This window comes from Lepisma saccharinum, chromosome 15 (genome assembly GCF_977018435.1).
Source record: "Lepisma saccharinum chromosome 15, izLepSacc3.1, whole genome shotgun sequence".
Lineage (NCBI taxonomy): Eukaryota > Metazoa > Arthropoda > Insecta > Zygentoma > Lepismatidae > Lepisma > Lepisma saccharinum.
The window spans coordinates 20,666,052-20,693,181 of record NC_139243.1 but is presented as its reverse complement, the minus strand read 5'-3'; the positions used below and the strand labels follow the sequence as shown (position 1 = coordinate 20,693,181).

The 27,130-nt window shown below is 38.8% G+C and overlaps 1 protein-coding gene across 1 annotated transcript; it reads right to left on the bottom strand.

Annotated features, from left to right (window-relative positions):
- Positions 1-968: 968 nt before the first annotated feature.
- On the bottom strand, positions 969-26,380 carry LOC145999416 (uncharacterized). Its single transcript, XM_083136372.1, has 4 exons — positions 26,022-26,380; positions 15,608-15,769; positions 10,105-10,973; positions 969-1,852 (listed from the first exon to the last, which is right to left on the bottom strand). The coding sequence occupies exons 1-4, from the start codon at positions 26,187-26,189 to the stop codon at positions 1,459-1,461; spliced, it is 1,593 nt and encodes a 530-aa protein (XP_082992498.1). The 5' UTR covers positions 26,190-26,380; the 3' UTR covers positions 969-1,458.
- Positions 26,381-27,130: the final 750 nt, after the last annotated feature.

Sequence of the window (27,130 nt, the reverse complement as noted above, 5' to 3'; positions counted from 1 at the left end):
CAGCCACCAGTTGGAATTGAGAGTGGTATAAATATTCCTGAAAGCTGAGCTTGCATGAATTCATAGTTGTAGGTGAACAATCATCAGCAGAAAGTCTTCATAGTAAGAATTTTAACAGTGACATGCAGTTTCAAGTGCTCTGTAGATGAACATACAGCAGAATCTGTGGTTATGCATTGTATTGTAGCAAGGAGTCTGCCATATGTTTGCAGTATAATATAGTTAGTAAAGATACATGTGTGTCTATTCTCATCTCAGTGTACAAGAGGGCCTCTCTGATGGCACAGCGATTGGGTCGTCGCCTTGTAATCCAGGGGTCCGGATCCCACTTTAACTGTAGGTCCAATTCCAATTAGCCTTACTGTGCATAAAGTGGACTTAAAACACCAACTCAATCAATCAGTGTACAAGACCCAAGCAAATTTCGGAAGTATTCGGAGCAGTGTAGCCTAGTAGCCAGTTTGCAGTACACCAATATGAATACATATATTGACCAGTACAGAAAAGAGCAATTGGTACTCTATCAGCCACATTATAACGTGTTTGTTAGAACCTGTCCTGTTTCCCGTGCTAGTGATGGCTCGACAGTTTTGGTGCCAATGAGAAACTAGGAAAAAGTCATCTGCTGGGCAGCGAGGAGCGAATGGAAGGCAGAAGAGAGGCGCTTACGGAGACGATGTTGCCACTTTGCAGTCTAACTCACGTGTTTTGTGTATGTTTTGTTGAAGAAGCTTGTTTTGTAAGTGTGGTGCTGATTAGTGTGCGTTTTAAAATAACCAGGATGGAATTTATTCTGGTGATATTTGCTTGTGTCCTTTTTGTGTTTAGTGTCATCCTAGCTGGAATGTTCAAGAAGGGGAATTGTGTATATTTGTGCATTTCCGCATATTTTATTCACAGCCTGGCTTTGGCTTTCCCCAGCACGGAGTTCACGTGGTCTGCAGCGGCAATGCCACGTGGTTTCTGCTAGAGAAGCCAGCGATCAGCAAGCGCGGGAAGCAGGACAGGTTGTAACAAACACGGTATAGGCATGTCTATTTATCAGTAAAATTATAGTGCAAAATTCTGGATTTTGTTTTCGTAGGAATGTAATGTCGAAATAAGTAGCTTCTCTTTCAAAAGCCAAACTCACTGCAGTCACCTGGTAAAAAAATAATTCAGATGTTAAATGAACCATTCATGTTCTTCAGCAAAAATTTCCAACTTTATATTGGTACCAGCACAAATTTTATATCAGTCCATCCCTAGCCTCATTCTAGTGAAGCATTCTTGCTAGAGTGGCTTTCTAGGTTTCCTGAGTCTCTATGCATCACAAAAGCATGAATCACATAAAAGTATCTCATCTTCACGTTAAATATGCATCCAAGTATCACTAAATAAATAAAACTAACACTCCCTTATACTTTAACCATTCATGTACGCTCAACCCTATAAACGCAAGTAATTTTTACAAAATCTTCACCTCTTGTGTTGATGTCTGTAGTGGAAATTCAGGAGGCACTTTCGAGGGAAACCTCTCCCGCAGACATTGCACACGAAAGGCTTCTGCCCTGTATGCTGGTGCAGATGGTCCTGCAAGGAAATTTTCTGCGTAAACGTCCGTCCACATATTTTGCAAGCATATGGCTTGAACCCAGAGTGAATTCGTAAGTGTGCGGCCAAGTTTCGCTTATACCTTAGCTTCTTATTGCACAATGGGCAATTAAATGGTTCATCTGATTTTCTCTGCCTGTCACTTTCCGAGAGGAATACATCCAAATTCCCAACTTGATTTGTAAATGTCTGAATATCGTTATGCGACAATTTAGACAGATACTCGGTAGCATTTCCGAAACTGGATTGCATAGCAGATCTGCAAAATTCAGAAAAGCATATACATAAATTAAAAATTCACACGACCTTGAATAAAACCATGCAATACTCATATAGATAAGAAAAATACTAAAAAAAAAGTACTTACAAGTGGTTCTCTTTCCAAAATATGGTGCTTTCACCCTCTTGCTAATTCCTTCTTCAGGCCAATGAGTTTAAAACAACATGACACAACCAAACGTGTCAACCATGGCCGTATTTAGAGGGGACCCCCCCCCCCCTCCAAAACATCCGACATGATGGATTAATAGCAGTTCAGAAACCAAAATCTGAACTCATTTTCAATTATTTTTTTTTGAAGCATCACAATAATACAAGGAGACAATGTTTAAACGATCAAGCTAGAATTTTCATACATTTGGAATTCTGAAACTTGAGTGAAACAGGATTTATTCTCGGAATCGCAGCCCACCCGTGGCCCCTCCATTTTCACTTCTGCTGTCCTCTTTCCAGTGTTGTTCCTGTGTCACAAGGAATATAGACTGAAAATTTACTTATGATTGTCCCAAAATTCCCTTTCCAACTTTTAAATTCCCTGTCAGATAAAGTCGAAAATCCCCCTTGATAGGAGTTCAAACCTAGGTTCTCCAGTTTCATAGCGCATTACGTTCCCGATTGAGGTTACAATCCATGCACCAGGCTACGTTTTTAAAGAGAATAACTGGTTCCACACTTTTCCAAATTCCAAAAATTAAGTTTTAAGGTCAAAGAACAAAAACTTTATGACTAAAATTTTCATCTAAATTTTAGAGCTTTTTTCTTGAAGGTATCTAAAAATTTAATAACAAAGTATAATAATTGCGCATTTCAGTACACACTATGAAACGTAAAGAAGAAAAAAAAGAAACCTTGTGCAGGATATTCACTCATCTGCTGGATTGAGTAAGCCCCCTTAATGATATAATAATGTTAATAGGAATAAAATGGTTTTATTATTATGTAATTGTAATTATTATTGTATAATTATTGTTATTATTTCTATTATTCAAATTTCTGGCATCGCCTATGGGAACAATTATAAATGAACCCTCCCCGAAAATGTTTCCTGCCTATGGCCATGGTGTTAACCATTCGGAGGGCGACCCTCATGAGGGCAGGCCTCACCATCCGAAAGAGGTTGAGGGTATATGAGGGTGAGCCATAAAGTTAAGGGCACGTAAGAGTGAGAGCAAGAACAAGTTGCAAGAGCGGGTGTGAGAAAGATTGATTGAAAATGAACACCTCCGCTCACAACATTTGTTAAGAAAGATTTAACAAATAAGCTTGAATATTGGCTGCACACTAAGGAAAGCTCTGTCATAAACGACCCTGGGTAAAACTTGTTTCCAGCTGTGTGACTGACGTTACTACCACCTCAAATTGCTGCCAGCGTTCAGTCTACTCTTTTCAAGCTTTTAAACATTTTACCCTTCAACCAATGTAGTGCGTCTTTTTAATATTTTAAAATCCTTGGAGAGTCTGAAGAAGGATTTGAAAACAGAGCCACAACATTGTATTTCGGAAAGATATCCATTGCAAATACTTTTAAAATATTTTTCTTATTGTGTAATAATGGTTAAGCAAGCATTCAAGAAAGTGTTCACATAGAATGCAACAAAGTGCAGATAGAAATAGCTTTTCATTACATAACACTGTCCAACAATGGTTTTGTTAAAAGTAAAATTTCAATGGTTCTTTATGTTTTGTCACCTGAGGATTCCGAAAATGAAGTCAGAAATTGTCAATCACCCACCATTTTTTTGTAACAATAAAAATATAATTCTGCATTATTATTGCATCATGCAGTCCATAATAAGCTGATTGGTAGGTAATATTTAATGTTTTTTTATGTCTTTGCTCCAACAATACACTAGTAACTTTAGGCCATTGATGTCTGCATGAATGACAACAATTAAACTAGTTAAACAATCCAACTGAAAAATTTGACAATAATTATCTTTTCAACACAATGCTGTGATTTAACTGTCATATCTACTTCTCATATCAGTAGCAAGTTGTCTGGAGGAAAGAAGCTTTTCCTGAGTGTTTTTCAGTTCCAGTGAGTGTTTTGAAGCAAAGACAGAATCATGTCAAGAAGTTGCATAAACAACATGAACAATTTCTGTTATATCTGTGCTGAGTTGACCTTAAAAGCAAATAGGAGAACATTTACTCCTCGTGTAAAAAGAGCTTATGAGTGGTACTTTGACAATAAGATAGACGATTTTTGATTGATTGATTGAGTTTTTACATGGCTAATTTGCAAAGATGGGTATGAGTGATGAAAATGAATGGACATTCACAAACAACCAAGCCTGAGCGGGTTTCGAACCCGGGACCCTTGGTGTCGTAGCGCGATGTCCTAACCTCTCGGCCACAGGATCCGGCAATAAGATAGACGAAAACAAGAAATGGGCCCCTGATATATGTTGTGCGAACTGTGTAACGCTTTCAAGTGGTTGGCTGAAAGGTTCTCGTCATATGCCTTTTGGAGTTCCTATGATATTGAGGGAACCTAAGGATCATATAACAGACTGCTATTTTTGCTTGACAAATATATCTGGTATAAATTCTAAATCAAGGCATACAGTAAAATATCCATCACTAGAATCAGCAACTCGACTGGTGCCTCATGGACCTGGAGTTCCCATACCTGCTCCACCAGATGACGTAAGTATAACGGAAGAAAGTGAAAGTGTTCCTAACAAATTTAGTGAATTGCATAATGATCCTGATCCTTAATAACTCAAGAGGATCTTAACGTTTTAGTTCGAGATCTAGAGTTAAGTTTTTAGATATGTATGCTGAAGATAAGGACCTTGTTTTCTGTTGTAACATCGATGGTCTATTAGTGTCACTAGGTGATGTCCATAAAAGTCAAGAATGGCGTTTGTGTTTAGACTCTCCGAAAACAAGTTTGAAAGGAGTGCTACTGCACAATGGAAATAAATATCCAAGTATTCCCATAGCATATTCCTATGGCATGAAGGAACGTTATGAAAACATGAAACTATTATTAACAAATATCTAGTACTGTAAATACTCTTGGCAGATATGTGGAGATTTAAAAGTTATTGCTTTCCTCTTAGGATTGCAACTAGGTTACACCAAATTTTGCTGTTTCCTGTGTAAATGGGACAGCAGAGATAGAAAAAATCATTATGTTAAAAGGAACTGGCCGAAGAGAGAGTCACTCATCGCAGGACAGGAGAATGTTGTTCATCCACCACTTGTAAGTACAGACAAAATCTTACTGCCTCCTCTTCACATAAAGCTTGGTCTGATGAAGAATTTTGTAAAAGGAATGGACCGTGAGGGTAGTGGATTTATGTTTCTCAAAGAGAAGTTTCCGCAAATTACTGAGGCGAAACTAAAAGAGGGAATATTTGTTGGCTCTCAAATCAGGAGACTAATGAAAGACAATGATTTTGAAAAGAGCCTAAATGAGCTGGAATTGGCTGCTTGGCAATCTTTCAAGGAAGTTTGCATAAATTTCCTCGGAAACTACAAGTCAGAAAATTACAGAGAACTTGTCAGTAATTTGATTCAGAACTATCATGCTCTGGGGTGTAATATGTCTCTGAAGATACACTTTTTAGACTCCCACCTCGATTTCTTCCCGCAAAACATTGGGACAATGAGCGACGAACATGGAGAACGTTTCCACCAGGAAATTGGTGAAATGGAAAGGTGCTACCAGGAAAAATGGACTCCAAATATGTTGGCAGATTATTGCTGGACACTAAAAAGAGATGTTCCTCAAGCAAAGTACAGCCTAAAATCAAGTTCGAAGACATTCTAGATATGCCATTGTAAATAATATTGCATCGTATCACTATGAGGCTATATAAGACTTGTATGTATCTGATATTTTGTATGTACCCTGTTACTCAAACTTCATGGGTGATGGAAAAATTCTGTAATTAGATTTGAAATCAGCACATCAAATTCAATTAGAATCACCCCCAACTTTTCTTTTAACAGACAAAAACTTCAATTTTGTTGGACAGTGTAATTATCCATAATAAATCAAGTAATTATGCTGTATAAAAAAATTACCATTTAATATTAAACAGTGCATTGTTATGACACAACCTGGGGCATAGCCACGACTTCTTTCTCAGGTGGGACTCAACAGTTCAATGTGATTGAAAAATGTTAGGGGACTCCAGTGAATAGCCTACTGAATTAATAAATTCATATTTCTGCCAGAATGTTTTGAATATATTACACTCGCATAGCAAAAAATGTATTTAAATTTATTGAATTTGCCTCAAATATGGTGTTGTCACTTTAACCAAATAATCAATGTTTTTTGTGTTGTTACGATAGTGAAAATTAATAATATTTACATGACTACATTCTGCAAAATAAATTTGTTTATATTTTTATTTTATTTTACGTCTATCCATGCAGACAAATTTTATGCAATGTGAACAGAACATTTTTCATGTGAAAATAACACTTGAGTAGGTGGTACGTTTCACAACATAGTTCTTTGCAAAATGGTACATTGAGCATACTTCAACTCTGCTAATAACTTTCTTGAAGCTTCACATTTAGTTCCACATTTATTTGTGGTACTCCAAAAAACGTTCTATTCTTCTACATGTATAAAACTGCAAAAGTCCTTACAAATTCGAACCGTGATCAAATATCTTCCAATGAAAGGGAGGTAACGGTAAAGTTCCCCATGCACATTGCCTTTTAGACACATATAGGGGGATGTAAAGGTGGGACCTCAAACATTCTCAATCTCAGCCATTTGTGGAGATGATGTGATCAGCAACATGCTTCAGCCACCTTTACCCTGCAGGGTTGCCCTATGCAGGAAAAATTCCGACCATAGACCACCCAACTTGTGAATCAACTGAGGTCTCATGAATGTCAGTCAGATGGTTTACCAACTGGACCACAGCAGCTCCCTTCAGAAGGATACCAACAGCACATGGTGCTCCCAGATGGTCACCCATTCAAGTAATAACTAATCCTGGTGCCAGGCCCGGATTTCCCAATAGGACTCATACGCCCTGGCATAGAATGGCACTTTGGTAGGGGTGGCACGATTGTTTGTTTTAAATTTATAAGAAATACCTAATTCTCGGATTGCCTCTTTTTTTCTCTCCGGACACACGAATGGAATGACTTAATGTAGTTGTATTGTAAATATAAGTAAACAAAGAATATTTCTTAAGAGAGAAAGGCTAGCAGGGCTCGGAACTAGTTTACTAATTTTTTGTTTTAATTACAGATGTTGTTGTTTCGAATGTACAGTAGGTGTCCGGTAAAAATGGCAAACGGAAAAAATGGCCAAAGTGAAAATTGGAAATGGAAAAATGGCGAAAGTAGAAATCACAAACAGAAAGCAAATGATAAATAATTGATATAAATAATTCATATGTAAATTGTAAAGAACAAAAATATTGATGCTGTGTTTAACAAAATCTATTTTTCCTTTGATTTCGTCACTTCACAATACTGTATTTAATCAGAACAATATTTATTCACCTTTGATTTCGTCACTTTACAATACTGTATTTAATCAGGACAATATTTATTCATCTTTTATATCGTCACTTTACATGCATTTCAACTTTAGGTTATGTGTTACTCCTCGTAAGAAATCCTGCATTGTTCATTTGTTAGCACTGTCGGTATAAATTATCCTAGTTTTCTTCTTTGGCAGTTGTCAAGTATATTGTATGAAATGTTCACTTATACCGTCCAAAATCAAATCATCTAGAGTTTTACGTTCACTTGGATTGCACGGATGTTGGTTTCGAATCTTCATATCATTAGGACACTTTGCTATTGTTACAGCATCGTAATCAGGTGGATGATTATGGTCGTAGGAACACACGTGATTTTGTTTCAATAAATTTGTTTTTAGAATTCGGAGATTTAACAATTTTCATTTTGACAAAGTAAACAATTTCGTCTTTCTGAGAGAAATCAGTGATACAAATTAGTGGGAGGGGGTGGCTAAGGGCTGGCTTGAAGTCTTACTAGTAACAAACACGTGTTATTGGTCAGCAGGTGTACGCAAGGCATAAACTTGTTTTCAGTCAAGATGAAAACCCATGCTATGCTGCACCCCCCGCCCCTTAAGTTTCATGAATCACACATGTTTTGAATTATTTTCAAAGGTTACCTTTTATTAACATGTGATTCTATAGCGACAGTAACTTCTGCCAGAAGAAGTAAAGAAAAAAATGACATGATAATTATTTTTGGAAACATCAAAGAAAATGTATCCATTCAAAGACAAATTAGTGTTAAAAGACACCAAATTATATTAACTTTTAATTTCAAACTGTGAAATGCAAGACATAATTTCTCAAGTTTCATATAAAATCATAATATATTGTATTTGCCATTTTTATTCTCGCCTTTTCTACCGTTGCCATTTTTTCCGATGCCATTTTTACCTAATTTGTACAGTATTGTGCTGAGCCAGGTCGGCGATTGTGGCAAGAACGTGGAGCCTGCTGCTTGCTTTTGAAAGACAACACCGGCTTGGCTGCGTTCCAGGAACGCCGTTCCTTGTTACTGCCGGCATTGGTTGCATATCAAAAGCATGTGATTCACGTTGAATTGTTGAGAATGAACTGTCGGCGCAAGCATTATTAAAGGGGTTTCCCATTGTACTATTCTACTGTTAGTTGCTCGACAATATTATTCAAGAAGTAGGTGCTGCGTCGCATCTCGGGTGTGTCTGTGTCCGACGTGCATTTGTTGGGGTAAGTTTAGAACGTCATTACGCTCATTATGAGTGATCAAATAGCAAGACTAAGTGGGTCACAATACAAAAAGTGAAAGGCAGGAAGCATATCTGAAGAAGGTTCCGAAAATCAGTTCTTTCTTTATACAGAAATGTAATCAGGTAAAAAGTGAGGAAAGTGCCGTTGATGAGCTCAGTGTGTGTTCTGTCCTATCACTTAAATGAAGTAAAAATAAGTCTTCTCTGAAAAATAAGGTAAATGTTAAAATGTAATTTATATAATTTATGTCATATCGCTTTGTTACATTTTTTGTATGTAACTATCATTTAATTAATACTGTATGCCGTTAATAGTAAAAATAGCAATACAGAAAATAATGATCTTTTTTCATTCTTGATAAATGGTATGGGGGGCAGCAGAGCTTATTTGGCCTAGGGGCGGCAAAGAGGCAAATCCGGTCCTGCCTAGTGCTGTTTCACTTTAGTGATCAGACGTGAACCAGTATATTCAGCATGGTGTTTTCATTGGCAACATAAGGTATGTACATATAAATAATCCATGGTGCAACAGCCCTTGAGGGCCTGGGCCTACCTACAGACTGCCAGCCTCTCCCCACATGCCTCAGCAGTGGTGGGCAATCATCCAACCAGTTCCGGGGTGACATGTGGTCAATACAACAAACCCCCAGTCCTTGTAGGTTTCAATAACCGGCTTGCTCATTCATAGCTCTCCAATTTCATCATGATCAGGGCTCGAAATATCCCGGTCGCCATGGCGACTAAAAATTTCAGCTTGGCAACTGTGATCTTTTGCTGTAATATTGCCGTTTTTTAAGTTTCAGTGTACGAAACTTTGAAGATTCTAAGTTCAAAGTTAGCAAATGATTTTTTTATCAACGTTGTGAACATTCCACAGAATAAGTAACTCTTTGTCCCCCAACCTCCCATTTCCCGCTTAATTTAGGGATGTTTTGAATACGGTGATGCTCAGCTTATAGACTGATTCATTTGCTTTATTTTGCTTCACTTTTTGTGCCACTTTTAGCTAATTTTCAAAGATGGTGATGAATAAAGATATGATGAAATTGATGAATGGACACTCAGAAACATCCAAGCTCAATCCGGGACCCCTGGCATCGTAGTGCAATGTGCTAACCACTCCGCCACAGAGGCTGGCTCAGCTTCTTATACTATCCACAATTACTTGGTTTCCTGGCACTTGATTTTCAGAGCTGGCGCCTAGCTCTGAAGAAGATTTTTCGAGCACTGCTCATGATGGTAGAAGGCCACCAATCCTACACACTGGTCGAAATTCCAGGAAAAGTTGTTACGCTTCCCCTGCAAGACTAGAACTTCCACGCATCCCGTAGTCGGACCCCCACACCTTGCACCTTAGACCACACAGGCACTCTGCGGAACATAAGATATGTGTTACATAAAATATATCTGTATGGATAGACATAAAATAAAGCTATATAAACATCATTTTCAGAATTAGCGCAAATTATAATAATGTATTAATTACTACTTACTCCTTTGCTTCCTTTCCATTTAACTGTGAGTCCTCTTCTGACAGACCAAGATCTTCAATATTTTGTCCAGTGCTTTCATTGACACTTGGTAACACATCATCATCTGAATCGTCTGACAAAAATACCAAATCAACCACTTTCACATGTGTACTTTGTGAATTGTCATTAGTTGACACTGGTCCACAATCGAGGTTTCTGGATAAACGTGAAGTTTCACTGCAATAATCACTACTATTTGATTCACTCATATTCGTGCAATTCTCATAATCATAATTATTCTCGACCTTAATCTTGGAAACATCTCCTGTCTCTTCACTACTGCCAATCAACATATTTTGCTTAATATCCCCAACAGAAGTTAATCCTTCTCTACTATTATTATGTATCGTTGAACATAAATACGAAAAAGTATCACCTTGGTTTTCACTTTTATCATTTAAAGATTCACAAAAACCCTCACCAGATTCTTCATCTGACTGATACCTCCTGTCATTTATTAATTTCCGCAACATATTTTTAACCACTCCTTTCTTGAACGAAACGCTATTCACATCACTGCTCGGAACAGGTTTTTTCTTCTTCCTTTCTGATGCTACAGACACAGTAACATCTTTCCCTACATTCAGGATGGTCTGTGAAGGGTTTGGAGATGAAAATTGTACACTGCTGTGTACTGTATTGGTTGTTTTTTCTTTGAGCCTTTGTAATTTCGCAACAGAAAGATCCTTATGTGCCAACAAATGAGTTATTGTATTTTCATTGTTGGTGGACAATGGCTTGTTATTACTCTCAGATTTGATACTGTAGTTGTTTCTTTCCAGTGTCACATCAACTACATCATTTTGAGTTTCCCTTTTGTTCCCATTAACCTAAAATAAAGCAATAAAAACAAAGCATTACAAATCTTCTGAACGAACCATGCAAAAATGTCACACATCAAGCTGATCTGCTCACATCAATCCAACAGTGTCAATTCAGAAATCTGAAGAATTAGTACAAAAAAATAAAATGGTATCAGTTTCATACATCGGAGACACATTTTTACAAAAGAAACTACTTATGGAAATGAGTTTCTCAAAGGTTTCCAACGTTTGTCGAGGTATTTTCTTTCATCGTGGTTTCTATTTGACCGGGAAATCATGTCAGTGTTTCCAACCCCTCTTTTTTTTAAACTATGCTTGCCTAAACTAACCTAACCTTATCGGAATGGTTCGTGGGGCTATCCGTCAGCTACCCGTGTATAATGTACAATTTGCATAGTTGACGAACACGATAGTAGGTATTTTTCGGTGAAGAAGGTTGGAAACACTGATATTCGAAAACAAAACAAGCGATATCATTCGCAAAGTAAGTGATGTCACACCGTTACCAGCGTTCGGTAGCACTTATAAAAATGTGTTATTTTAGTAGAAAAAGTGTGTGTTTTCATGTAAAAAGCATAATGGCACCTTGAACTATGTTCCGCAATACACAATTGGTAAGTACGAACCATGCGAAACACAAAATATCCGATTTTAATGTGTCTCCGATCTATGAAACTGGTACCTAATAAAATAGTTAATATGCAAGTTGAATGAAAAATATCAAGTTACTGACTGAACAAGGTTATAATCAAGTCTCTGCTCTCTTCCGGTCTTCAAAGAATGAAGACCATAAAATTTCACTTGCTTTGTAAATTTTTTAGTGATTAAGCAGACTTTTAGAAATAACATTAAAGCACAAGACAATGGCTATAAGAAAGAAGACATAGCGATATATTTTTCTAACTGGTCAAAAATTGTGCAAAAAAAAAAATGCACACCTTGTTCGTTCGTTGATTTGTTTATTTTACTTCGCATTTTTGGCTAATGGCGAAGATATGATGAAATTGATGCAAGGACACTCGCATAGAACACCCACACTTGGATTGAACCCGAGACCCCTGTCTTGTTCTTTAAACTGACAATTAATCTGAGTAATCTTTCAAGTTTAAAATCTACTTTTGGCCATTTCTGTATGGAGTACGAGAGTTTTAGAGTGCCTATTGCAAGGATAGCTTCCATCTGAGTATTACTTTTGGTACATTTGTGCCTGCCTATTTTGAGAGTTATTAGTGCATTGGTCCTCAGCCTACTCTCTAGACAAATGTTCTTAACTTTTCATTTACTGTCAACCCATATGACTTATCACAATACAGAAGGTTGCCCACGATAAAAATAGTCGACTTTGACTGGACATCGCGAACGACGCATTGAACTGTTATGTCCCGATACAGAGCTGGCTACACTGAGGGCTGTACTAGATAACAGTATCGGTTGAGCATGATCCGTGGAACGATGAAGGTAAAAATTTGTGAACTTTCCGCCGCCCATTATAGTCACTCGGCAATAGTGAAACGGTGCAAAGAAGAGGGTTTAATCGTCAGCAAAGCTGGTGTGGCTCTCATCACCCGACTATGTGCGGTACGTGGTACATGGTCGGCCGGAAATTGTGAGATCACGGCCCCAGCCCACTCGAACCCCCAATACAGTACGCGCCATTAGGACATGAGTGAGACATGACAATCTCCAACGCAGAGAAGTTTGGCTATACGCCAAGGTATCTCAAAAGGCACAGTTTCCAACATCATCCGGAAGCATGTCACAAAGCACACGCGGACACCGCCTCACAGAGCGCCACATCCAGGAGAGGTTCACAAAGGCCAGAAAACTGTATGAAACATACCTTGCAGAGGACAAGTGGAAATGGGTGTGTACCCTGGATGAGGGGTGGCTCTACCTCGATAAGACCAACAGAGTTCGATCCATTTTCTACCGTCCAACAGACCAGAAGAGCAGTTCTGATTTTGTGCTGCAGTGCACGGAAAAGTTTTCCAAGGGATTTCTGGTGGTGGCCGGATACTGCAGTCGGGGAATGCTGCCACTCGTCAAAGTGCCTTGCAACACCAAAGTCAACGCAGCTTCCACGAGAATGTTATGGCCCCTCTGTATGACACACACATCCCCCACCTGTACGGGGACGAAACCACACATGTATGGATCCACATGGACTAGGCCTCCAGCCATACTGCTCGAGCATCCCAGGAAGGAAGGAAGGCAGAAGAGACAGGAATTCGAGTGATCCCATTTTCGTCCATCCCTGTGAAATCCCCGGACGCCTGACCAATGGACTACTGTGGGTTTGGACTCCTCAAACAGGCACTTGCTCGATGCCGTCTCCGTACCTGGCAGGGTCTTGGGAAAGTTGCCAAAGAGGTATGGCGAGACATTCCCCTTCCCATTCTACACAGGAGTTTGCTACAGTGGAAAGTACGCTGTCGGGCGATCGTTCAGGCCCGTGGCCTTCACATCGAACACAATCGGTGGTGGCGCAAAGGCATTTACTAGCCAGTTGCTAGGTTCAAAGTTGACTATTTTTATCATGGGCAACCTTCTGTATTTGAAATCTTAAGTTCATCAAATATTTATTAAAGTTCTCAAGCAAGGTTTATCACTAGAGGTTGGAAGTTGATGAAAAACATTTTTTTGTGAGCCTTAAAAAACAATGCTAAACCTGACATCAGTCCGTCTCCCTTCAGTTAGAACCAGAAAACACTGTTTTTATTTTGCATCTTTTGGTCTTTTTCAGCATTTTTGAGGATTATTTTTCTCATCCCCTGTTGTTTCGTAAATTTTAAATGCATTTACTAGCAAAACTTCCATTTCTAAATTTCCTGACATTGTCCTTTTAGCACGTTCGCCATCAATCAAAAATACGGTCAATGGAAAAGCACAATATTATTCTGAACTGAAATGTTTGGCAATGGATTAAAATATTTTGCATGAAGCCTACTTTGAGTTTTCTTTGCTGAACACTATTATCGCTTTAATCTGTGGTTCTTAAGTAAAATTAATGACAACATTGAAAAAAAAATTATACTCTGGTGTACTCGAAACACAACTGTATTTTCAGATGCTGACTGACTACAGTATCGTGGAAGGGCCCACTCTGAAAGGATATGTATCATTCATACAGAAAAACCTTATAGTGTATTTTATGTAGTGAAGTAATAGAAAAGAAAATTGCATTAGCACTTAATTGCTTATTTTCCTTTGCTTCAGTAGTTTAAACCACCAAAGAATGTGCTTTATCAAATTATTCAACTACTCTCTTTTAATTTATGAAAAAATCAAGCTTTCATTTCCAGAGCAAAAATTATTTTTGGGTCATTTTTCAATAATTTTAATGTCATCTTTTGACATTTTTTAGGTCATCAATTTCCAAGCCATAGTTATTACAATTATGCAATACATTTTATCATAACATTTTTATTGAAATAATAATAAATTATTCAAAGTGATAAATACATCGCATGTACTGCATTGGATTGTGTATTAGCACTTGCTGATTTGTGTTTACACAAAATAAAAAAAATATATAAATCCACACACACACCCAACACAGTGGATGGCTAGACTCTACTTTAAGTCCTTATTGCCTTTTGGTGGTAACAGAGTTAACAACACTGCAGGCTCGTCTTTGTGTTCACATTGTGAATGTGTGTGCTTTGCTCGTTTGCATTCTGTGTGGTGATTGCTTCTTTGCGTTCACGGTGCGTGTGTATGGTGCCCAAAACTTATAGATAGTGTAAAATAAGTTTATCCCCAGTAATAATTTAGTACATCGTTCAAAACCGTGCTTGCAGACAGCCGGCATTTCTTCGGGTAAGTACCTTTTCCTTTTTTCACTTTCTGTTCACGAGCCCCACAAACCATTCACGTTAGCACCAAAAACCATACACGGGTAGCCCCACAAACCATTCACATTAGCTCCAAAAACCATGTACATGTAGCCCCACATACCATTCACGTTAGCTCCAGAAACCATGCACGGGTAGCCCCACGAACCATTCACGATAGCCCCACGAACCATTCACGGGGACGAGGTATGCCTACGAGGTTAGGTTAGGTTCCATTAGCACTCATTTCACCCCTAAATATGTGCTTCATCATCGAAAAATTTCATCAGTACATTCAATTACGCATATCCGGACAACATCGGTTTTTATCGATTTGCTCCTCCAGGTGGCCACGGTGGTTCAGTCGGTAACGCATCTGACTACCATGCTCAAGGTCCCGGGTTCGATCCCCGGCCGGTTCAAATCCGGGAACTTTTCTAACGATGGAAGCGGCCCCGGCGCCCACCCAGCGTCGAATAACGGGTACCTGGGGGAAACCCTGGGGGGTAAAGGTGGTCAGGGGCGTGATGCTGATCATATCACCCCCACTCACGACCGGATCAAGAAAGTGTGGGGCGTTACCCCCATACCCCCTATACGCCTTCATGGCGTGGTGCTAAGCACAGGGGAACACTTTACTTTTTTTTTCTTTTTTTTTTTTTAGGTAATTTTTCCTCGCTTTGGGATTTACGTTGTTGAATTCCTTATATAATAACCTTTCCAACGATATATGACACGTATTCCTTAGGAAAAGGACGTAAAGTAGAGTCTTACCCAGTGGACCACATTGAAAAAAGTAATACTTACCACAGTAGGTTTTTCACTACTGAGGGACATTTCTGTTAAAGATAGCAGCTGAATCAACATGCTTTCTGACTTGTGGCACATATCTCGAAAATCTTGAAAATCTGTTAATTTCTCTTCACAAGACAGACAAATGTTTTTTGGGAGACTGTCATCTTCAGAAATCTGGAAGTAAAATTAATAATTATCCCAATAATAATATGAAAGACAAATACTAAAAGTAGCTGAACTTTCACTAATCAAATGTGTCATGCACAACATTAAGGTGACCAGACGTAATCAGGGTGTCTACCATTTCATGAAAACAAAATTACCCAACTTTTCCAGATTTTCCAAACCACGAAGCAAAATTTTACAATCCAAGTCATTAGGACAATTCTTGTATTTAAATATGTGTATAAGATGGTCACTATAGTTTAGCTTAGAATTCCACTTAACCAAGTCATTAAAAATACTCACTTCACATGTTACAAATAATAACGAGAAGGAAAACTTAACAGAAATTGACTGTATCATAGGAGTATCAGGAGTGAGCTTTTGCAAAATGCTTGCCACATATTGACTAATGGTTAACAGAGATTCAATTTCTGTAAAAAATCAAAACAATTATAGCATAAATAACACATACTAAATAAAAACATAGGGTACCAGTTTCATAGATCGGAGACACATTAAAATCGCATATTTTGTGTTTCGCATGGTTTGTACTTACCAATTGTGTATTGCGGAACATAGTTCAAGGTACCATTATGCTTTTTACATGATAACAAACACAATTTTTAACATTCTGAGTGCTTTTTTTATTCCTTTCTTCGCTTCCGGAAAACACAATATGGCGGACACATCTTGACTCACGTTGTGGGTATGCAGTGTTTCAACCTTCTTCACCGTAAAATACCTACTATCGTGTTAGTCACCGGTGGAAATTATACATTATGCACAGGTAGCTGATGGATAGCCCCACGAAGCATTATGCACGGTAGCTTACCGATTACCCCACGAACCATCTCCGATAAGATTAGGTTAGGTTTGGTTACATTAGGCAAGCATAGTAAAAAAAAGGGGGGTTGAAACACTGACAGGGGCTTACATCATCAAGCATATGCAGCATCTGGTTGTCGTAGGGTAAGCAAATGAAAGCAATGGTAATTGTGCGTCGGTGAGATATTTCTCTTGAAAAATACATGATTTCCAGGTCAAATATATTCCACGATAAAAGAAAATACCTCAAAAAACGTTGTAAACCTTGGAGAAACTCATATCCATAAGTAGTTTCTTGTGTAAAATTGAAGAAATGTGTCTCCGATGTATGAAACTGTTACCAAACATAGTAAAATTTAGTAATATATGTATTAATCCTAATATCTACTAAACACAACCCAAAAATTGCAATAAGAAGATGGTAAAATTGTAAAAAAAAATGAAAATTCCAATAACCACTTAGAATAATAGATTTCTATTAGTTCAAAACATGACCCCTTTTCCTAGAGTATTTACTACAAAATTTTTACTGTAACTACTGGTAATACTCAGTATATCAAACTGAAGTATAGTTTGCCCACAACCAATTTGAAACTTCTTGATTGTTCTATTTTTCTTTGCTGAAAGACCTACTCTTAGTGTTTGGTGCACTACTACTAAAATGTTCATTTTTCCAGAAAAATAGAATTTCGCTGATAAGGTTTTCCAGACAGACAGACACCCTGGTAATGTAAGTCTCTGTCCTGGATTTTTTAAATGTAAAATGGGACTTCAAAATGTTCCTTTTTGTGACAAGGGATAGTAACACTCAGTCATTCACATCTGAATACAGCACAGTTTATATTAGAGGTCTGTATGGTTTCACTGCAGTGGCCCAATAAAAAAAAAAGAAAAAAAGAGAAGGTCAAAGATAGGAAAAGATGGCAAAATGAGGGCTGAAAAAGTACATAATCCCGGCCCCCTTTCGAAAATCCTTAGCACGCCGTTGGACTAAAGTGTCAACTTTCATCGCTCTGTGCACTGGTAAGAAGAAACAGATGGCCAAACAGTTTTTATATTAAAATGTGAACATTTTGCCGTTTCGTTTTGACCAGTGCTTTTCTTTTCGAAAATATGAAAAATGTTCTGCTTTGTTGTTTTAAAAATCTCGTCACCTTATACAATATACAGTGGAATTTCGATTTTAAGTTTTTCAGTGGTCCAAGCTGGAAAAGCTTAAAATGCCAGAACAGCGTGGTCCCTCTAAGACCTTGATAAAATTCAAGTATAATTCCACGTTTTCAAGGTGAACTTTCCAAAAATTCAAGGGTACAAGCACATGATTTTTCTATTTCAGCCTTGCTTATAACCGCCTCTCACCACCCACACACATAAAAAATTCTAATGGAAATCAATTAAACAATATATATACATACATACATAATTTAAGATGTGGAGTTTACATTTTGTTCCGCAACACTCCACCCTTACCGGGCTGCTTCTGGCAGGAAAAACCCAAATAAACAACTAAATAGGCTCGTTAGTCCTGGGTTCCCATCCCGTTCCTCACCAGAGTGCTCGGAACCAAAGAATCGATCATAGGCAAGAACTTACTGAATTAATGTTGCTGGGGGATTGCTGAAAACTCGCAGAAATGGGCTTTATACATTTATTTACAATTTAACAAAACAAGGCTCGGATTCTTCCAATAATTCTCTAATTTACATTATTTACATTCCTCTAACTTGAGCCCCACGGCAGAACTGCCAAGTGGAAGCTAAGCATTGGCAGAACTGCCTCGGGATGCTTTTTCTCATGGGATGCCATGGGGAGGGCTGAAAGTTCAAACCTTATTGGCTCTTTTAAACTACACAGAACCATGGAAGAAACCCAAGCATACAAAATCATACACAATCACAAAAAAGAAACAAAAAAACAAATACTGTTTGTAACAGTATTATACTCCCCTCACCAAAAAAAAAAAAGGCTTACCCAGGTAAGTCTGTGTGTCCAATGTCCTGGTGAGGTTTTACCTGAAATTAAAAATAAACACTAACACCGTCCACTTCACTTCACTGACTTTACACTTTCCGGAATAAGTCTCTCCGAATGTTCCTCACTGCATCCTGTGATCTCTGGAACCGGTGACATCCTAATTCATCATCGTGAAGTCCATTTCCAGGTGTGGCGGTTTGACAATCCATGGCAAGGACGTCCTCTTCCAGGCTGCTTCCTTCTTGTGAGGTTCTGGGATCGAACCTCTTCCCATCCACTCCTAGGGTAGGAGTAATATCCAGCACGTGAATTCGCGGCACTTCTCTGCTTAATTACTACAGAAAGTGCAAACACTCGCAAGTAAATATGTGCCTCCGAATAAAAAGAAACTTTTTACTAATGGAGATTTCTATTAGAACTGTCCCTTTAAAGAAACTATTTTCTAAGGGATACGGCAAAGGAGATAAGACTAATTTGTTATGGTCTACCCAGCTGTTTCCCCCGAAACTCCATGGGGTGTGTCTGGGTCAGCTGAGCGTTCTTCCCGGTGCCTTTCGTTTCCACCAGAAACCGTACGTCACGCTTCGGGCATCTTTTCACCTGGTTGTTCGCTGCTAATGCGATCGAATCCAAGTTTTCTGACCACTTGCTTTGCTCCGTGCAAAACTTGGCTATCGCTCTCTTACCGTCTTAATTGCTGCTTCTGCGAGATCTGCTTGTGGGCGGTATGGATTAATGTACACGGGTTTGCAGTTGATGGTTTTCAGTACTTGACGAAACATGCGGCCACGAAACACACTTCGATTATCACTGGTAAATATCGATGGGAATCCGTAAAGGTGACAATATTTCAATAAAGCATTGGAAATTGTCCTAGCTGTCACTGTTGTCAAAGGTGCCAAGAATATGTGTCTCGTGAAAGAATCTTCAATGAGAAATACGTAGCGATAACGCCCCCTAGAACTGGTCGGAAATGGTCCAAACAAATCTCTGTACAATTTCACTCCTGGGCGTGGCTGATTGCGACTTCTCATGAATCCCATCTTTTTAGAAGAATCTGGATTGTATCTCAAACATTTGAGGCATGATCTGCAGTAATCTCTAACATCAGAGTAAACATTTTTCCACGTAAACTGTTCGAAAATCTTGAACAGAGTCTTAGCTGCTCCTGGATGTGCGGTGTGAACTTCGTCATGGGATATTCGCAGCACTTCCGGTTTCAAGGAATCCAGTGTCCAAACGCGGGAAACATCCCCTTCCCTTCTTCTATGTTTCTGTAGAGAATCCCATCTTCATTCAGGTAAGAAGTGCTCAGATGAAAATCGAAAACATTCTTGTTCAATTTCCCATCCAATTGAACTTCCTCTCCCTTAAGGCACGCAATTAACAAAGACAAATATGGGTCCTTCTGTTGCTCTCTTGCCCATAATCACTTATCTTCCAAGTTTATATTGCCGGCTGTTATTTCGTTTACTTCCAAGTTGCTTGCATTAGGTTCTATATATCACCACGGAGTTCAACAGAAGCGGTGTCAGGGTTGTCTCTCAAAAGATGTTAAAGAAAACAGAGCAATACAATTCTTCATCTTCGCTGTTCCGTCTATCATCACCCGAATTAGCTAGTGCCATTACATCTTCCTTAATGTCAACGAAGGTTACTCTCTCTCGTTCCGTTCCCTGCGCAGCCCAAGTACTGGGACTCGAACCAGAGTCCTCTCTTCCCAGGCAAGTAGGCTTCTTTCTCTTCCTCTTTTCCTGGAACTTGCTGAATTTCTCATTCACATCCTTCTCGAATTCGTGGTGATATTTATATCCACCATCCGGGCATTCAAAACGGAGATAACCTTCATCCTTCAGGTCGCTAATCGGAATATGATCTGCTATTCCTTTTGCTTCCCTCGGTGGTAACCTTTTCTTTTTCCTGACTTTTTCGGCTTTGGGGGTTTGCAACACTTCTTTCTTGCGGTTCTTTTCTATGAGAATGATGGTGAAAGACAAGTTATTACTAGTTTTCTTCTCTTTCTTCCCAACTGTATCAAAAGGAATAATATTGTCCCTTTCATTCAGAAAAGCCCAACCGTTCAACGCAGGTGCAATTAAAATCTTCGCCCTGGCCATAAAATTTCTACCAGCGATCAGGTCATGCTGGGGATTCTCCAAAACAAATAATTTCTCTCTGACCCGTTGACCATAGAAAGTAACATTGAAAAATACGTGTCCCACAGTTGTTGTTTTCCCTTCAGCTAACTGTACATTCAGCTTACTATGACATAATTTCGCCCCCTTTTCTTCCAATTTCCGAAATAAAGACAAACTCATGCAGGATATATTAGCGCCGGTATCCATACACATATGGATGTGAATTCCATTTATTTCTCCAAAAACGAAAGGTTCATGAATTTTACTATTTGACATCTTTATTGTCGAACTACAGACGCGTCTAACTGTCGTGCCCTGTCCATGACGTTCTTTTGACTCCGAAACATTATATTTCCTCGAAGCTTTGTGGAAACTTGCCAGATGTGCAGTTGATTGACAAACGTAACACTTGAGTTCTTTGCCAGACATTCTTGGGTGGTCAGTAGTCTCTTTTGTCTCCCTCGAAACAGCAGGGGTTTCCTTCCCTAACCTAGAATATTTCGCAGGGTCCAGAACACACAACAGATCCTCCCCCGCGGCGCTACTCGCCCCTCTAATGGCCACCAGTCCCTCGGACTGAGGAGATGTGGTGCCTCTCAAGGCAAAGTTAATGATTTCCTGTTCTGTCTCATACTGACGAAACGTAGTGTTTTCCAACATCTCTCCCTGTAGCTTCAAAGCATACTCATGAAGATCTTCCATGCTGTTGAAATTCTCACATCTTAATCTCTCACGATACACAGGATTACATTTACGCCGAATAAAATTAACCTTCTCCTCAACTGTAGCAGTGGATTTTGCCCTCTCGAACCATCTATCTATCTTGCGAATATAGACTGCCAATGACTCGCTCTTTAGCTGAAAGCGAGAATCCAAGAATCGCTCTAATTCTCGTTCGTGATCCAACCCATGAGCAACAAATCCCTGAATTGCACATCTCTTTCAAACAGGTTTGCAAAATGAAAGAAGTCCTTCGCCTCTCCTTTTAATGCTAACGGAAGGTGATACAGCAATAATTCCTCTTCATTTATGCCCAAAAGATCCCTGTATGCATCCAGTTCATCCAAAAAGCTATAAACTTCCATCCCTTTTGTTTCCCCATTAAAAGTCAGTAACTGTACTCTAATGTCGTCTGGAAGAATCCTCAGCCTGTTTGTTACTGTAGCATTGTCTTCTGTACCCATTGTTAGCATAGAACTCGTTTCCCCAATAGCAGACGACAACGTAGACTGAGCCCTTGTCAGCATTTTCACCCTTATTCAGCAACCGTTATTCAGTTTCCCTTTCTTTGCATGTGTCCTTTCACACAAAAAATCCAAGGACGAGACCCCAATAATTCTCTGTTCCGCAACACTCCAGCCTTACCGGGCCACTTCTGGTAGGAAAACCCCAATAAACAACTAAATAGGCTCGTTAGTCCTGGGTTCCCATCCCGTTCCTCACCAGAGCACTCGGAACCAAAGAATCAATCACAGCCAAGAACTTACTGAATTAATGTTGCAGGGTGATTGCTGAAAACTCGCAGAAATGGGCTTTATACATTTATTTACAATTTAACAAAACAAGGCTCGGATTCTTCCAGTAATTCTCTAATTTACGTTATTTACATTCCTCTAACTTGAGCCCCACGGCAGAACTGCCAAGAGGAAGCTAAGCATCGGCAGAACTGCCTCGGGATGCTATTTCTCATGGGAGGCCACTGGAGCCTGAAGATCGCTCTCCCTTCCGCTATCCAGTTCCTAAACACACTCTCCCTGTCCTCTGTCAGAGGCCATATTTATACTTCCTCCCACGTCGCATAGGGGAGGGCTGAAAGTTCAAACCTTATTGGCTCTTTTAAACTACACAGGACCATGGAAGAAACCCAAGCATACAAAACCATACACAATCACAAAAAAACAAATACTGTTTGTAACAATTTGCCATTTCACATACTCAGACTCGAAATGCAGCTACAAACATAAGTCACAAATGTTAAGGGATATACGTATTAATCTACGAAAAATGGCCGAATCAACTTCAAGATATAATATCGTGCAAGAATCTTCCATCTGTCAGATAGATTGTTATGGAAAGGACTGACTGAGAGGTTTCTGGCTTATTTTCCACGCACCTTTCTTTTCCTTCCTCGATGCTAAACTGCAAACAACTTGCCTCAAAGCATTAATAAACATGTATAAATTCACTGGGTTGCAATTTTTCTCGTCTACAGAGAAAAATTCACGTAGAATTCACGCATAATTCCCAGAGCCAATAATGCAAGCATAATTCCCGGTGAGTAGCCAACCTGCAGAAAATATTATAACATCTTGCTATATTAGGACCACTGAGTTTATAATATTGGAAAAATGTAAAATCAATGATACCACTGTGCTCCCATTGTGAAATTCTCGACTTTTCAACGATACCAGCTGACTCCCTCAAGAATAGGAAAAGATTTAAAAGCTTACATTACATTAATACAACGCTCTGGCTTAATATTGATTTTCTGGATGTAGCACATGAGGATAAAATACTGGAGATGAGTATGAAAGTAAGTCTGCAGTAAGATTGCGGAAACAAATTAGGATGTTTGTAAATAGCAGAAAGCATTAATTTACAAAGAATTACATCCAGAAATTCTGTTTGTACAACTGTCCTCCGAAATCTTGAAACATATTGGCAGCAAACGAAAAAATTCAGGGACATAATATTTCTTCACAGCTTACGTCACATGATGTAGTAGCAGCAGTAGTCTGTATCCAAGACAGTAAACAAAATGGGTGCTGGCAAACAAAATATGCACATAGGAGTATACAGAAGGAAAAGTAATTTTCTGTAAAATTTGCAATAAGCATCTGAAGTGTGTGTTAGGAGACATACACAGAAATCAAACAATGTAAAAAAAAATGCTTGTGTATAATAATTAGTTCACAAATAAAAACTCAGTGGCCGCGGTGGCTCAGTCAGTAACGCGTCTGACTACCATGCTAAAGGTCCCGGGTTCGATCCCCGGCCGGTTCAAATCCGGGAACTTTTCTAACGTTGGAAGTGGCCCCGGTGCCCACCCAGCGTCGAATAACATGGGTACCTGGTGGAAACCCTGGGGGGTAAAAGTGGTCAGGGACATGATGTTGATCACATCACCCCCACTCATGACCGGATCAAGAAAGTGTGGGGCGTTACCCCCACACCTTTACAAATAAATACTCAAAACTTTTCATTCTGCAAGAAGATCACTGAAACTGCACAATTGAATCTGTTGCCTTTTTCTAGATGGCAGAACAAAACAGCCACACAGTGTGAAGCATTAATATGGAAAAATATGCAGCAGATAAGTTGTTTTCCAGCTTTGACATGTGCGCTCTGTCCTGTCCATCATCAATAAGATCCAATCCATAATCTTAATTAGGTCCACTTTCCTTTTGTTTTATTGCAATTTCACCATGCTACGAATGCAATTTTTACATGGTTCGATTTCGATCTAGTTCTGTTAACACATACTGCGAAGTTTTAGTGATTACTTAAGATTTTGTTCAATATATAATTTTGTAGTTACGTTAGACAGGTCAGGTTTCGTTCTCTTAGCATTAAATTAAAGTCCCTAAATGCATTCTACTAAGGTTCCGATGTACTTGTACATTCATTCCCACGAGTCTACCATAACTGTCGCTTGTCCATGGGAAGCGCGCATGTATGCGTAAGGTAATTTTTAAGTTGTTTTTTTTTTTTTCAACATAAATAACTTTTTTTCGATTCCAAACAGTGCTCATTACTTTAAGGAAGGAGTAACAGTTTGTTATATCGGAGACACATTAAAATCGGATATTTTGTGTTTTGCATGGTTCGTACTTACAAATTGTGTATTGCGGAACATAGTTCAAGGTGTCATTATGCTTTTTACACAAAAACAAACACAATTTTACACATAGAGAGTAGTTTTTGTTATTCCTTTTTTTGCTTCCGTAACACAATATGCCGGGCACATGTTGACTAGCGTTGTAGGTATGCAGTGTTTCCAACCTTCTTCACCAAAAATACCTACTATCATGTTAGTCACGTGTGCAAATTGTACATTATGCACGGGTAGCTGATGGATAGTCCCACGAATCATTCACAGATAGCCCCACAAACAATTTCCGATAAGGTTAGGTTAGGTTTGGTTAGGCAAGCATAGTTTAAAAAAAGGGGGGTTGGAAACACTGACAGAGGGTTACATCATCAAACGTATGCAGCATCCAGTTCACGTAGCGAAAGCAATGGCACTTGTGCATCGGTGAGATATTTCTCTTGAGAAATACATGATTTCCCAGTGAAATAGATTCCACAATGAAAGAAAATACCTCGACGAACGTTGGAAACAATAGAGAAACTCATTTCCGTAAGTAGTTTCTACTATAAAAATGAAGAAATGTGTCTTCGATATAACGAACTGTTACCAAGAAAGGTAAAACTATCAAAGCCGGGAAACGTCTGTAACTCGATTATTCTGTAATTTTTGACATTCGTACTTACCTATTCTGCATTGCGAAAGATTGTTTAACAAGGAGTTTCGCTTTTTTAACGAAATTATTATCTATTGTCGACACAGCGAGTAATTATTGTTAGTTCTTTTATGCTTCCTGAACACGCAAAATGTCGGGCAAATCTTGACTAGCATTGTCGATATGCTGTGTTTCAAACGGCAAAGCAGTGTTTCAACCTTCTTAACGGAAAAAATTTCGCATAGCCCCAAAAACCATTCTGGATCGTAAAACCATCCACGAATAGCCCCACGCACCATCACCGTAAGGTTAGGTTGGGCAATATAGTGAAAAAAAAAAACTACCCCAAAAACCATTCACGATAGCCCCACGCACCATCACGGTAAGGTTTGAGGTTTGGTTAGGTTGTTTAAGGTTGGACAATATAGTGATAAAACTGTGTGTTTGGAAACACTTACCGGGGATTACGTCATCAGATGCTCACAACATCCGGTTCAAGTACATGGATGGAAATTCAAGCAACAGCTTTCGTGCATCGGACGGACATTATTATAGAAAAATACATGAATTAGCTGCCAAATACATTGAAAAATGCGCGAAAACACTTCTACGACCTTCCGAAATTCCACAGAAACTGAAGTCCGTATAAGTACTTTCTCCTGTAAATTTGAAGAAATCCGTTTCACGGCTTTGAAATTTTTACCAAAAACGGGGCAAAAAAAATAAAAGCAAACAGGGACCAAAAAAACACTGCCACGACTAGCAAAAGTAAATTCCAGAGTAACAGCCTACATATCGCAACATTTCATGTTTGTTCTAAACCATCAGTAAATCCATGTAGTAAATCATTTGAACACTTACTATGAGAGAGAGACAGTTTAATGTTTTCTGGAGAATATCTTCAGATCGACGTCCCTCACAAAATATATGCAACTTTGTTCTACTGTTCACTAAAGGTTTTAAACAAAACCGGCATAACATGGTTAAATTTTCTCGCAACGGCAGTAAACCTGTCACTTGGGTTTGCATGATGACAAGAAGCAATGAACACAAAATATATTATGTCAGCTCTTATCTTCTCATCATCGCTGTGTTTGGTTCCAGAGAAAAGCTTCTTCTGAATTCTGCCATAGGAAACAAAATAACTTATTGCCAATGCATGAAAGTTATAAAATTCCATGTATGCCAGTGTCAATCGTCTGGATCGTCTGTCTGCCAGAAAAAAACATAAACAATTTTTTATCTTCTTCGATGCATGTAAACAATTGAGCACTTATTCGTTTTTGTACAACGTCTTTATGTAAACCATAAAGAGTAAATAGGTGCGAGATCCAGAAAAGTAAATACCGTTTCGATCCCGACGTTTGGAAATATTTTACCGGTTCTTCGGGATACCGAACAGTCGGGAAATTCCAAATGATCGTGTTAAAAATGTAGGGTGTGCGGGATCCCGAAAAGGCGGGAAATTTTCGGGACGGGAAATGTTCAAAATTTCCAAAGGCTCTAGAAATCTTGAAATCTACACGTGATTTTCACTTTGACATTGTTTTTGCATTTCTGGTACAAAAACTAACAATTTCCGATAAATTCCAGACATTTACAATGAAAAAAAGTCGAGAATTTTGAACATTTCCCGTCCCGAAAGTCGAGATTTAAAAAATTTCCCGTCCCGATGTTTCCTTCACTATACGTATCTGGAATTTCTTGAAAATAGCAATCTTTATTCCAGAATGCAAAAGCGGGGATGAAATTTAGGGGTATGTGGGATCCCAAAAAGTCGAGACCGGGACCGGGAAAAATATTTATCGTCCCGACTTTTCGGGATCCCGAGCAGTCGGGAAATACCGAATGGTAATATTTAAAAGTCGTAAATTCTCGACGTTTTCTGCATTGTGTGTGTCTGAAACTTATCGGAAATCGTTAGTTTTTGTTCAAGAAATGCAAAAACAATCACTTAAGTGATTCTGGAA